Source organism: Mustela lutreola, chromosome 9 (genome assembly GCF_030435805.1).
Source record: "Mustela lutreola isolate mMusLut2 chromosome 9, mMusLut2.pri, whole genome shotgun sequence".
Taxonomy (NCBI): domain Eukaryota; kingdom Metazoa; phylum Chordata; class Mammalia; order Carnivora; family Mustelidae; genus Mustela; species Mustela lutreola.
In genome coordinates, this window is record NC_081298.1 from 38,647,441 (window position 1) to 38,661,317 (window position 13,877).

The window sequence follows — 13,877 nt, forward strand, 5'->3', positions numbered from 1 at the left end:
CATTATTATTATTACATGAAGGAAAAGAGACATAAGCAAAAACATGGAAGTGAGAACTTTCAGTAAATTCATGAAAAATCGTATGTATTTGGCAAAAGAAAAAGAAAATTCCCAAAGGAAAATAATAAAAAAGTAGACTGGGTCCAAGTTTCAAGAGGATTTATAAAATCAGGCTAATAAGTTGGGTTTTAACTTAGAAATAGTAAATACTCTATTGAAGTTTCTCCCAGAACAACAATACCAATACAAGTATTTTTTAAGAAAATATATCCTGGGATAAGAAACACAGGTTTAATGAGGAAGTGAGTAAAGCTAGAAGAAGGGAAGCCAGTTATGCAGATACTGCAACTGTCCAGCAATCAATGATGAAAATTTACAGACTTGATGGTGGTAATAATACCAAAACCCAAAAAAAACAGCAAAAACAAACAAACAAAAAAATGTATTCATTAAACAAATATTTTTGAGCACTTATATGCCAAACTGAGAAACCATGGTCATTAAAAGAGATGCCTGAGGACAATAACAGTGACCTGGAGACAAACTCTGAACCACAGAGAAGGGAGTAAGGAGCTCTACTCCACCTGGAGGAAAGCTAAATGAATGACAGTGCACATGAAGTTATTAACTACACACAACTATGTAATTCCTAACTCACAGAATGTCCCAAGTTCACTTAAACAATGATTACCAATGCACCTGTTTTACTAGGCCCACTCTGACATAATTATGCAGAACAAAGCAATAACCCTCTAATGCTGGCCCAATAACTTATCCATCCCCACAAATTTTGATTCAGTATATTAAGAGTAGAGCCTAAGAATGTTGTAAAATTCCCCAGATGAATCTAATGGTCTGCCAGGTTTAGGATATACTAGAGAAAAGAATCTTTTAATGAGAGGATCCAGAAAGGGGGTTGAACAAACTCCACATTGCTACTGAAAATAGATCAGAGAATATTCAAGCTGGAAAGAACAATGGTAATCACCTGGTCCAGCATGCTGACTTCACTGCTGAGAAAACTAAAGTCTACAAAGGCTCCATGGTTGCCCAAGGTCTCTGGACTGGTCAATGGCAGACTTAGACTAGAACTCATGGTCCACTATGCCCCATCTCTTAGCCTGTCCCTGCCCCTCAATTCCTCAAGTAATCCCAGCCTCATGTCTTGAATTCTAAATGGTTCCTGGCATCTATCTATTTATCAAAATCTTTGAGGCTGATTAGAAAAAAGGTAGCCCAATCAAGACTTTAAAACTCAAAGATAGTTCTCCTTCAACCTAATTAAGCACCAGTCCTTTCATCTGACCCTAAAACACCCCTGTTGTTACTCTGTGTGTGTGCACACATGTATACACACACTTATCTTTTCACATATTGGTTTATTCTGCTGGTCTTATTAGCTGTACATATGTCAACATCACTACATCTATAATGCGACAACGTGGGTCCTTAGTACCTGGTGATATCAAATGAGGATATATTTAAAAGATTTGACTTAGAGTCTAATGCTCTTAAGACCATGGTCTGAGTCAGCTCCTCGCTTCTTCTATCTGTTGCACCAATAAAATTCTATCCACTGGAGGTCTTTCCTTTTAGGAAAGCTACAATATGGTGGCTTCTACATTATACACAAGATCACTTGGGACTATTCCAGCGATAACAAAGAAATGCTCTTGTTTTTTCTCCACTAATTCTGTTACACTAAAATTAAAACGAGACTCCAAAGAACAGCTGAATTGAGGGAGAATTTATAAGGCTGAAAATATCTGATGCCAACTTACAAGTCCCCTAAAAAACCACTAGTTACTTTCATTACGAAGTAAAAGCAGCAGTTAAGATTTGTCAACAATGACTTCTTGCTTCAATCTTATCTTGCTTACAATTTAAGACTCAGTGTAGATTTAAGGCATAATCTGGCATGGGTTCAAGGAAGACTTAGCAAGAAACCCAACCCACCAGCTACTGAATCTTTTTATGAGAACTGAGAAGCTTTTTCCTGACACAGGAAAAAAGATAACTGTAATTATTCAGCTACCAAGGGTTGAAAGTTCTGAATTTAAATAACTGATGAATTGACACAAAGCACAAGAAACCACAGACATTTAAAGAATTCCTATCAAGTTATACTGCAAAGGAATGATGATCACCAGGCTCCATAACCTACATAATTGTATGAGGTAATGGTGATTAATTAAATGTAATATATTTTTTAGAGGGAAGGGAGAGGGGCACAGAGGGAGGGAGAGAGAGAATCTTAAGCAGGCTTCATGCCCAGGGCAGAGCCATCATGGGGCTCAATCTCATAACCCTGAGATCATGACCTGAGCTGAAATCAAAAGCCAGATGTTTAAACAAATGAGCCATCCAAGCACACCAAATGTAGTATGTTTAAAAAAGATATTGATGTATCTGATTTATATATAAGTTCTACAGGCTTATTCAGTAATCAAGATAGGTAATGCATATGTAACTTTTAATATATTACTTACAACTCAAAGTAATCACTTAACAGAATGAATTTTCAGTTTTATGAAAAGCTTAAATATATAAACTACAGTTATTCCTGTAAAGAGAATTCAAAGAAATTTCTTCTGTTTACTCATATCTATGCATTAACCATGTTCTTAAGAAATACAACAAAACTCCAGATCAAGTAAATTTCTATAAAAGACTAATTACTCCTTTCCCTGTACACATTATAGACAGACATGTACACAAGTACAAATAGAACAATCTGAAGAAAACGTGTTTTTTATGCATTTATTTTCTTTGATCTTAACCTACCTCTCACCCAAAAAATACAGAGATTTAGTATGATACAGTTAAGCGTTTACATAATAATTTCAAGATGGTGGATAAAAGAGAAAAACGTTACCCACAATATACTTCAAAAGAATAGAATATATTTATATGAAGCGCACAAAGCAAGGCCCAACATTTCCTTTCTGAAACATGTGGCCAATTTGATGTCCCTATGTGGTGGCTAAAGAACACAAAATTAAAAGTTGTAGCATCTCTTTAGAGTGGTTTTGAACACACAACATTGTATAAAGCATTGTAAAATTTTCTCAATTTGTTCATTAGAAATTGAAGAATGAAAGATATTCACAAAAAGGCCAAATTATCTTTCATTCCACTATCCTATGTAAGTACTGCTTTACCAAAAAACCAATGAAATTAATTGAAAAGTTAAATTACTTTAAAAAGTGGCAGGAGGAGGCAAAGAATTCTATGTACATTTAATTGTAAAATCTGTTATTAAAGAAAAAGGGTGACTATTTCAACTATATGCTTGTGGAAAATGAAGGCGGGGGAAAAAAGGCTTGAAACATCAGATATATTGAGATCAAACAATACTCCCAACTTCTTTTAATATGCTAAGAATAAGAGAGTCCCTTCTGGTAATATCCAGGGCTAACTGTTTGAAACTGATATTTATGAAATCTAGATTATGGTGTACATTGAGTTAGTTTGCTTTCCCAATGTGAGTATCTTCCCTTTGTAGCAACTCAGTCCTGTGCCATGGTCAAGAACAGCAATTGGCCAATGAGTCAATCACTTCATTCCAAAAGAAAGGTTTCATTTCTTAAATATGATAAAGATTAATACTAACACAACTATCTTTTTCTTTTTGTATCAAAACAAAGCAAAAAATAAATTTAAAACACGTCATCACTTCATCACATATACTACAAGAATTACTGATACGTATTCTAACAATGAGAGTTCATGACAATACTGTTGGGGAAGACCCAGATACTACTATGAAGGAATTAGAAAGAACAGAAAAACATGCTAAAAGGTACCACACATATGTGATCAGCAAAATTCATACTGAAAGACCCTCCAGAGGACAAATAGTTCAGGTGTTCTTACAGAAACAGAGTCTTCACTTTGCCTACTTCCAATATTTACCAATTTCAGTTACCACAGTTTAAACAGAACAAGTCACTCAACAACATGGTTGAAATTTCAGTTACCATCGTATATTAACTATGAATAAGTTGCATGAAGTACAGATTTCATTGTTAGCTCTTCAGTTCACAGATCACTATGTAAACACCAGAGGCTCATCATGATCGGTAACCAGTTACGTCACTTCTTCAAAGTCTGTTATGATGGGTCACTGTGCACAGACAGCACACTGTACAGCTGTGCTGCCTCCTTAGCTCCTAGTGATAAATCCATGACATTTTACCAAAAAAAATGATCACCAAAAGAGGGAACTGGCCAAAAAAGATGAAAGTGAAGCAAAGAAACAAAAGTGATAATGTTGGAAGCAAAATTCTAATCAAACATAAATGAGGTTAAAAAGAAACAGCTGACACTAGGAATGTTTCACACTGACACCATTCAAGATACTTAAGATCTGCAATCAGAGGAAATTAGTGAAGACAAATTTTTTAACATAAATAAGGAATGTGGCCATGATAAAAAGATGTCCCAGAGGAAGTGACGTTGACAAAAAAACCTGACATTAAAGTGACTTTAAGAGAAAGACAAATACATATAATTTCAATTCTGTGTGGAATATAAAAAAGAAAACAAGTAAATAACAACAACAAAACAAAAACAGACTCATAAATACAGAGAACAAAATGGTGGTTGCCAAATGGAAGGAGGGTGGGAGGTACACAAAATAGGTGAAAGAGATTAAGAGGTACAAACTTCTAGTTATAAAATAAGTAAAACATGGAAATGGAAAGTACAGCACAGGAAACATAATCAACAATATTGTAATAATGTTGTATGATGACAGTTGGTGACTATACTTATTATCATGGTGAACATTAAATAATCCACAATTTGTACAACATAGTTGTACAACCTGAAACTAATGTAATATTGTATGCCAGCTATACCTCAATCAATAAAGAAATAAACTGCACTCGAAGGAGAAAGGAGGAAGGCAGGGAAGCAGAAAGAAAAAAAAATAAACAAACAAACTCTGGGAGATATTTTGCAACATGGAAAGGGCAAAGGAAAAAATGTTGAAAGCTGATCCAAAACTAAAAAGGAGTTTGACAATTTACCTTGACATAAAAAGATGCTCACTCTACATCATAAGTTACATAACAAGAAAGCAAGTGCCATTCAAACTACCCTTGATAAGTTCTTTTTAACACAAATAAAACACTTTAATTTTTTTTTTTTAATTTACTTGACAGACAGAGATCACAAGTAGGCAGAGAGGCAGGCAGAGAGAGAGGAAGGAAAGCAGGCTCCTGCTGAACAAAGAGCCTGATGCGGGGCTCGATCCCAGAACCCTGGGATCATGACCCGAGCCGAAAGCAGAGGCTTAACCCACTGAGCCACCCAGGCGCCCCAAATAAAACACTTTAATTCTTACTGCCACAAATGTTTCAAATTAGTATACTAAATAAATATTAGTTTTACTTACTTTTAATCATTGCTCTATACATTTATAACCAACAGTAAAAGAGTTTTTAATGCTCTGGCAAAAGTGTTTAAAGGTCATGAAACAAGTGTAATTTTTTGTCATTAAGATCCCTTTACACATTTCCAGCTAGTACATTTTTATGGTCCAGCACTATCATGCAAAGTATGAACTGTCTATATGCCATAAGGGAAAGAAGTGGTAAAAGAAAAATCCAGAAGAGTTGGGTGCACCCAGAGAGGGGAATGGAACAGAGTAAACAATGACTATTTTTGTATTATATATACAGCACTACAGTTAAATAGTAAATGTTTCCTTCTCCAGCATGTCTTCTCTCTAAGTCATGAAAAATAAACAAGGTTGAAACAGAGATGCCACTTACCAAGAAAAGGCAATTACTAGAATTGACATTACTCGTTTTAATATTATATCTTAAAATCTATATATCCTGAAAAGTCACAACAAAATTGTTTTTATTTGATTTTTGTGCAGATTAGTTTCTTCCACCAATATCGGTTTATAGTAATAAAGGATATGTTAATTGTGGGGAAGGAACTGATTAAAAACTTTCTCCCCTTACACTATATGCTACAAATTGCCTACCTAACAGCCACACTCCTCCCCCTCCTTTGACAACAAAACCACTATTTTGTTTGGAAAGACAGTGTCCAGCAGCAAGACATGAGCTATATAAGACAGTCATTAGGATAACCCACTCAACTTTCTAAGCTCTCTTACAGCCAAGAATAGCCAAGTGACTAAAATGTGCCTCTTCTCCACTATTCCCCCAAAAATAACTAAGGGGAAGTCTACAGGGAGACTCTGGAAAACGTTTGCATCCCAGATTTTAAAAGTAACAGATACATCTGGCAGTAGTCTCCCTACCCCCATCATCTCCCTTCTTCTCACCTTGAATGCAGATGTGACATCTAAAATTGTAGGAGCCATATTACATCCATAAGGCAAAAGGCATGAGAGAAAGGCCCAAGAGAATCCCAGATATGTTGGCTAAGCACCATTGGAAACCTAAGCTAACGCCAGCAACCAACCACCTCCAAACTTTTTATTATATGGCAACAGGCCAGGGAGAAGGAAGACAAATATGCATAGCCTAACCACAATCAGGTTTTCTATTGTTTGCCGCCAAAAACATTCCAAGGATTAACTATTCTTATTTTAAACTAAGTCAAATGTAAATGTAAATGATCAAAGACTGAGGAAAATAAAAATACTACAGTTTAGTGAGATAGCAAGCTATTAAATATTTCTCTTGCTTTAATTTTTATTTCTACTAGTATTGTGGTAATATTGGTAAAAATCAATTACTTTTTTATAGAAAAACAAGAAATATCAATGCAACAAAAATTTCCAATTGATTTATTTTCAGGATTAAAAATATTGACTTACTCTACCATATACTCTTCAAGACAATGTTTATCTCCTTCAACAGTAACAAAAATTGTCAACATTACGAAAGTTACCAAACACTCTATTCTTTTGGCTATATTTATATAACCAACTCACAGGTTATATTATATGGCTCCAACAAACAGTAGTCCTGAGCCTCAATCAATGCTGGCTAACCACAACTATGCTGAAGCTACACACACAGGATAAGAAGAAAAAAACCAAATACAGGTTATTTAGAAAGTAGCTATCTGTCCTTCCCTGTCATATCTCTAAAAAAATTACTATACTTCCTCTTAAAAATTATAACTTTCTTCCTCACTGGCTCATCATCCAGTGGTCTTTTCTTTCTGTGGCCATGTTTATTACCTTTACTATTGAAATAAGGCCTACCAAGGTTATGCAGCGAACATCTATAAGACAAAGCCTCTGGCCAGCATCTTTCTTTAATGGCAGGGCCTTAGGTCCCAATCATTTTTGTAGGCCAGTGTCAAAACACAGAGCTTTGCTTTAAAGCTCAGATACTCTGAATATTAAAAATATTTTCCTGTCAGAAAGGGGAACCCTCCTACGCTATTGGTGGGAATGCAAGCTGGTACAGCCACTCTGGAAAACAGTATAGAGGTTTCTTAAAAGTTGAAAATAGAGCTACCCTACAACCCAGCAATTGCACTGCTGGATATTTACCCCAAAGATAAAGATGTAATGATCTGAAGGGGCACCTGCACCTCAATGTTTATAACAACAATGTCCACAATAGCCAAACTATGGAAAGAGCCAAATGTCCATCAACAGATGAATGGATAAAAAAGATATGGTACATACATACAAGGGAATATTACTCAGCCATCAAAAAAAGGAAATCTTGCCATTTGCAATGATGTGGATGTAACAAGACGATATCATGCTAAGCAAAATAACTCAATCAAACAAAAACAATTCTCATATAACCTCACCAATACATGGAGTTTCAGAAACAAGGCAGAAGATCATAGGTGGGAAGAGCGAAAAATGAAACAAGATGAAATAAGAGAAACAAACCATAACTCTTAATCTCAGGAAATAAGCTGAGGATTGCTGGAGTGGAGGGGAGTGAGAGGGATGAGGTAGCTGGGTGATGGACATTGAGGAAGGTAAGTGTTGTGGTGAGTACTGTGTATTATATAAGATTGATGAATCACAGACCTGTACCCCTGAAACAAATAATACATTATATGTTAATAATAGTAAAAAATAATTTTCCTGTCATTTAAGATATCTAAAATACTCCACCCAAGGTAATTAATTTGGGCAGCAGTTTTCTTACCCTTCCTCCCCTCCTTTTTCTTTTCTTGGCCAACTGAATTTAAGGTTACAGGTCACAATGGCAAAGACTATTGTGTCTACATCAATTACAGCCACAAACAACTTGAATATCTACTATCACTTTTGTTCCCAATAACAGCCCTGCTATGGGAGAATATCACAATTTCCTTAAAGATAAGAAAAGTGAGCCTTTGGACACCTGGGTGGCTCAATTGGTTAAGCCTCCGCCCCTGTTTGGCTCAAGTCATGATCCCAGAGTCCCAAGATCGAATCCCGCATCATGCAGCCCACTGAGTGGGAGGCTCGCTTCTCCCTCTGACCCTCCTCCTTCCATACTTTCTCTCACTCACTCTCTCTCTCAAATAAATAAATAAAATTTAGGAAGGAAGGAAGGAAAAGAAAGGTAAAAGAAAGAAAAGAAAAGAAAAAAGAAAACTGAGCCTTTTTATGATAAATGACTTACTGAATTATAGACCATAACTGACAATGGTAGAGTCTCTTGACCTCAGATCTCTCTCTCTCTTTCTTACTACTCCATGGCAAAACTTCTCAAAAGAATCATCTGCACCCTTGTTCTCCCTGATTAACCTGTGCCACACTGGTCCATAATCCACTGTGTCACAGAAACTATCCTTATCTAGGCCCACAGTCTTCAGTTGCTAAATCCAAAGGTCAGTTCTCTGCCCTCTTAGCAGTGCTCCATCCAGATGATGACTGACTTTGAACTACTCCTCTATGGCTTCCTAGACACTCTTCTGGTGATAACATCTGTCTCACTGACTGCATCTTCTTTCTCCTTTGCTGGGTTTTCCTCTTCCCAACTTGTACATGTTTAACTGGCTCAGGGTTCAATTTTCAGACCCCTATCTTCTCTCACTACTAAGTGAGCTCATCTAGCCACATGTATGTATATAACTTTTGATGCCAATAATTCCCAAGTGGAAATCTCCTTTCTGATCTGTCCATAGCTTCAGATATATGTAACCCAAATCCACAGTTAATCTTTCCTCCTGCTGTATCAAGCTTTTTATTGAAAAATCCTCCTTAAAAAAGAAAAAGAAAAAGAAAAAAAAAGGAAGAAAAAAAGAAAATTCCTCCTAACCAGTATGGTAAGTGGTTGGTTAAATTTTTCAAAAGTTGAATATTCTCTGGGTAAAGTGGAGAATCATTTAAAAACAAAGTACACATAACTTAAACATTTTCTTCTTATTTAAAACACCAAGGTTCATTCATTAGCCAATCTTTTTATATAAGACCAAAGCCTTTTCTTTGAATGTAGGCCCACAACTAAATGTTCCATATCATCTTTCTTATATAAACTATAATACACTGAACTGTCCTAGGATTTCAAGTTTCATTTTATCTAAAATAGAACAAGAACATAAAGACACTAACAACACACCCAGAATGCTTTTAGATTTTTATGATTTTTCTCTTTTACGGCTGGCATGTCTATACTTAATTCTATGGCAATTTTTTATGAACCAACTTTATTTTTTCAAGTTAGCTCTCAAACAACAATCTTACCTTACAAACCCATAACTCTGTTTTTTAAACTCAGTATTCATCAGTTTACATGACACTTAATGATTTATATAATTACAGTAATAATAACAAACATAACGGGGTTCTTGGTGGCATATAATTCAACTGAAAGGAGCAGAGTGCATGGTACACTAAATGATGTTCTATTAGCTTTAGGGCGTTTAGGGTGCTGTTGGCATCAGGTAATGTGTCTTATGGTGAAATTGGAAAGTATTGGTTAATCTGAGTCCATTAAGGGGAAATGAGCCAAATTTCCACTTCTTACATCTATCACCATGAAGCCATGCCTCCTCCAGGCCTCCTTACCTCAGTAAATGGCAATACTCAGTCACTGAAGCTAAAACCTTTCATTCTTCTCTCTTCCTTACCAGTATCTAAGAGAGCAAAAATGCCTATCTTTCTAGGAACTCTCAAAAGATGTCCCTGATACAGTTACTTCTCTCCAATGTCATCCCTATCAGTTCCTGTTGTCAACATCTCCCAACTGGAATAACTTCCTAACTAGTCCCCTCACTTCTACTCTTGCCCCACCCTCGCATGACACAAAACAGCCCAAGAGAATGCTGTAAAATGTGAATGAGATGGCATCACTTCTCTACTTTCAACTCTTCCATGGTTACTCATTATTCATGAAATAAAATGGAAACCCCCTGCCATAATCTACCAGATCCTAATGGAGCCAGCACCCAGCTATGTCCCCAGCTCCATTTCATACCATTCTCCCCTTGCACTCTGCTTTAGGCACACTGGTGTGCTTCTCCATTCCCTCCATTGCATATGCAGTTCATTATGCCTGGAATGAGTTCTCTGACTCTTCATAAAATTCACATCTCATTTTTCAATGATTATGTCCTCAGAGAGACCTATCATGATGACTCTAGCTAAAGGAGTCTTCCTTTAAGGCTCTTGTGACTCACATCCAAGTTACTCTGTATCATATCATCTTAAGGGCAGTGTTTTCCTTCCTAACAGTTACCAAACATGGTAACTAGCTTACTTAATTATATACTTGTATGTTTCTGTTTCTTTCCACTAAAATGTAGAGTTTCATTATTGCATGAATTTCTTCCACCTTGTTCACCATTGTTTTTCTTAATACCCAGCTCCGTAACAAGAGTAACTGCTTAATAAATATTTTCTGAAGAAAAAAAATTAATCTTCTGAATAAGACCAGCTAAATATATTCTCTATGAGATCAACTGCATAAAAATCCTAAACTTATGTCAAAAAAAAAAAAAAAATCCTAAACTCATATATAGGAACGTTCAGAGTAGGGGCACCTGGGTGGCTCAGTGAGTTAAGCATCTGCCTTCAGTTCAGGTCATGATCCCAGGGTCCTGGGATGGAGCCCCATGCTGGTCTCCTTGCTCAGTGGGGAGCCTACTTCTCCCTCTCCCTCTGCCTACGGCTTCCCCTGTCTGCACTCTTTCTGTGTGTCAAATAAATAAATTTTAAAAATCTTAAAAAAAAAGAATGTTCAGAACAGCTTTATTCACAGTAGTTAAAATCTGGAAACAAGCCAAATGTCTATCAATAAGAGAACAGAAAAACAAACAAATTAATAGTATATTCACACTAGGAAATATTAATCACTCAATACATTAAAAAATAATGAGCCAGTGTCTCAAAGGTACTTTGCAAAATCAACCAAAAAGAAAAGAGTACCTTTTGTATGATTTTAACTATATAAAGTTTAAAAAAAATACAAAACATCTATGGTGAGAAAAATCAGAGTAGCAGTTACCAGTGGAGGGTCAAGACTGGTTGGAAGGAAGCACAAAAAGAACTGGAAATGTTCTACTTCTTGACAGGTATGTGAGTTGCATGGGTATACACATTAATAAAAATGACTAAATTACTCACTGCATGCAAATTTTACCAGTTTTTTAAAAGATCAAAAGTCTTAAATTTGCTCGCTCAGATATCACATGGGGTATAGAAACCCAAGAAATGGAACCACACTACTATCCACTTTCACCAAGACCTACCTACTAATTTGTTCATTCACATGCTAATTTTCTACTCCTTTCTGGAAGAAAATGAAAAGATTTAGACCAAAAAAATTTGATTAATTGTTCCTTGTAGCAACATACTGGGAAAATATATAACACTATGAAAGATAACTTATTATGCATTTATATAGAGTAAATAAAACTATGACAGAAAGCATAAACAGTATATAAGCAATCATAAAAGGAATAACCAATAAAGAACATTAATGAGGTATCAAAGTACATCAAAAGCCTGTAATATGAGACACCCATCATGAATTGGGTGCTAACAAACCCCAAGCCATAGGCTAAGCAAGAATGTTGTGGTTTTCAACTTCTCTCTAGCCCTCAAAACACCTAAGATACGCAACACGTGGACTCATGACAGCAACAGTGATGTGCAAAATGCAAACAAAGAATATAAAAGACTAAGAAACAGAGACATGTAATTAGAATATAAAAACAAATCTACATGAATTCAATATACACATTTCCTTATAAACACACTCTACCCTCTAAATAGCCATGTTAAGAATCACTATCCAGAGCTATAAGAACCAAAACAATAGTCATGGGCCACATGTACCTACTGAGCACTTAAAATGTGGCAAGAGCATATGAGAAACTGAATTTTTAATTTCATTAAATGTTAACTAATTTTAATTTTAAAACATATTTAATTATTAGAAAGTTTTCAGTATGTTCAGAATAAACTGTTATATAAACCTACTTTTTCAACTGTTAATTTTGTTAAATTTAAGTACAAACCAAATATTTCCAATGAAAACTTAGTGCCAAAATTGAGATGTTAAATATAAAATATACACCAGTTTTGAAGACTTAATTAAAAAATGAAAAAAAAGGGGAACCCTCCTACACTGTTGGTGGGAATGCAAGCTGGTGCAACCACTCTGGGAAACAGCACAGAGGTTCCTCAAAAAGTTGAAAATAGAGCTACCTTATGACCCAGCAATTGCACTACTGGGTATTTACCCTAAAGATACAAATGTAGTGATCCAAAGGGGCACATGCACATGTTTATAGCAGCAATGTCCACAATAGCCAAACTATGGAAAGAACCTAGATATCCCATCAACAGATGAATGGATAAAGAAGATGTGGTACATATATATAATAGAATACTATGCAACCATCAAAAGAAATGAAATCTTGCCATTTTGCAACGACGTAGATGGAACTAGAGGGTATTAAGCTTAGCGAAATAAGTCAATCAGAGAAAGACAACTATCATATGATCTCCCTGATATGATAAAGTGGAGATGCAATGGGGGTGGGGGGGTTTAAGAGGGTAGGAAAAGAATAAATGAAACAAGATGGGATCGGGAGGGAGAAACCAAAAGAGACTCTTAATGTCACAAAACAAACTGAAGGTGGCTGGGGGGGGAAGGGTGTAGGAAGAGGGTAGTGGGGTTATGGACATTGGGGAGGGTATGTGCTATGGTGAGTGCTGTGAAATGTGTAAACCTGCCGATTCACAGACCCGTGCCCCTGGGGCTAATAATACATTATATGTTTATAAAAAAAAAAAATTTTTTTTTAAAAAATGAAAAAGAAAGCTTAACAGCTCACGAATAATTTTTCCACTGGTTATATTTCTGAAGGGATATTTTGGATTCACTGGTTTAAACAAAATAATTATTAAAATTAATTTCACTTGTTTCTTCTTACTTTTTTAAATGTAACTACTAGAAAACTTAACAGTACATATGTGGCATGCATTGTATTTTTACTGGAAAGTACTATTCTAAAGCTGATATGTCTAAACACAGATTATAGATATCATTATGATACATTAATGGTTAATATTTCAAACACGTCCTGACCTTTTCACTTGATTGTCTTCTTTTCTTTAGTTGAATGAAATCTGTTTCCACTCTTTCTGCCAGCTCTAGTTTCCTCTTGTTCCTTTTAAATGCAGCTAAACTGAATCCTATAAAAGAAACATTAAAAATAACATTTGAGAAATATTAGGGTAATGAAGTAATGAGATATCCTGAAGAGCCTTTCTTAAGAACGATGAAAAAAGGGTTAAAAAAAGTTTTTCCAATGTACACTGAAGTGATAGGAGAATAAGAGAAATAACCTAAGGTTAAAGAAATAAGAAAAATGTTAAATCCAGATAGGCAAATCAATCCTGAAGGTAGGTGGCACCCAGTGGTATCTGCTAACGCATGCTACTGCCAACTTTGGTTTTGAAGGTCTCTGTGCAT

General features: G+C 35.6%; 1 protein-coding gene across 5 annotated transcripts in view; it reads right to left on the reverse strand.

The window, feature by feature from the left end:
• The window catches only part of TASP1 (taspase 1), a 272,025-nt gene that overhangs the window by 171,404 nt on the left and 86,744 nt on the right, over positions 1-13,877 (reverse strand). For all 5 annotated transcript variants that reach the window (XR_009344681.1, XR_009344682.1, XM_059134054.1 and 2 more), the window contains one exon: positions 13,491-13,597. Coding sequence is in view for 3 of the 5 variants with exons in the window: in XM_059134054.1 (XP_058990037.1) it covers positions 13,491-13,597 (107 nt within the window). In the remaining 2 variants the exon portion in view is untranslated. The remainder of the gene's footprint in view (positions 1-13,490; positions 13,598-13,877) is intronic.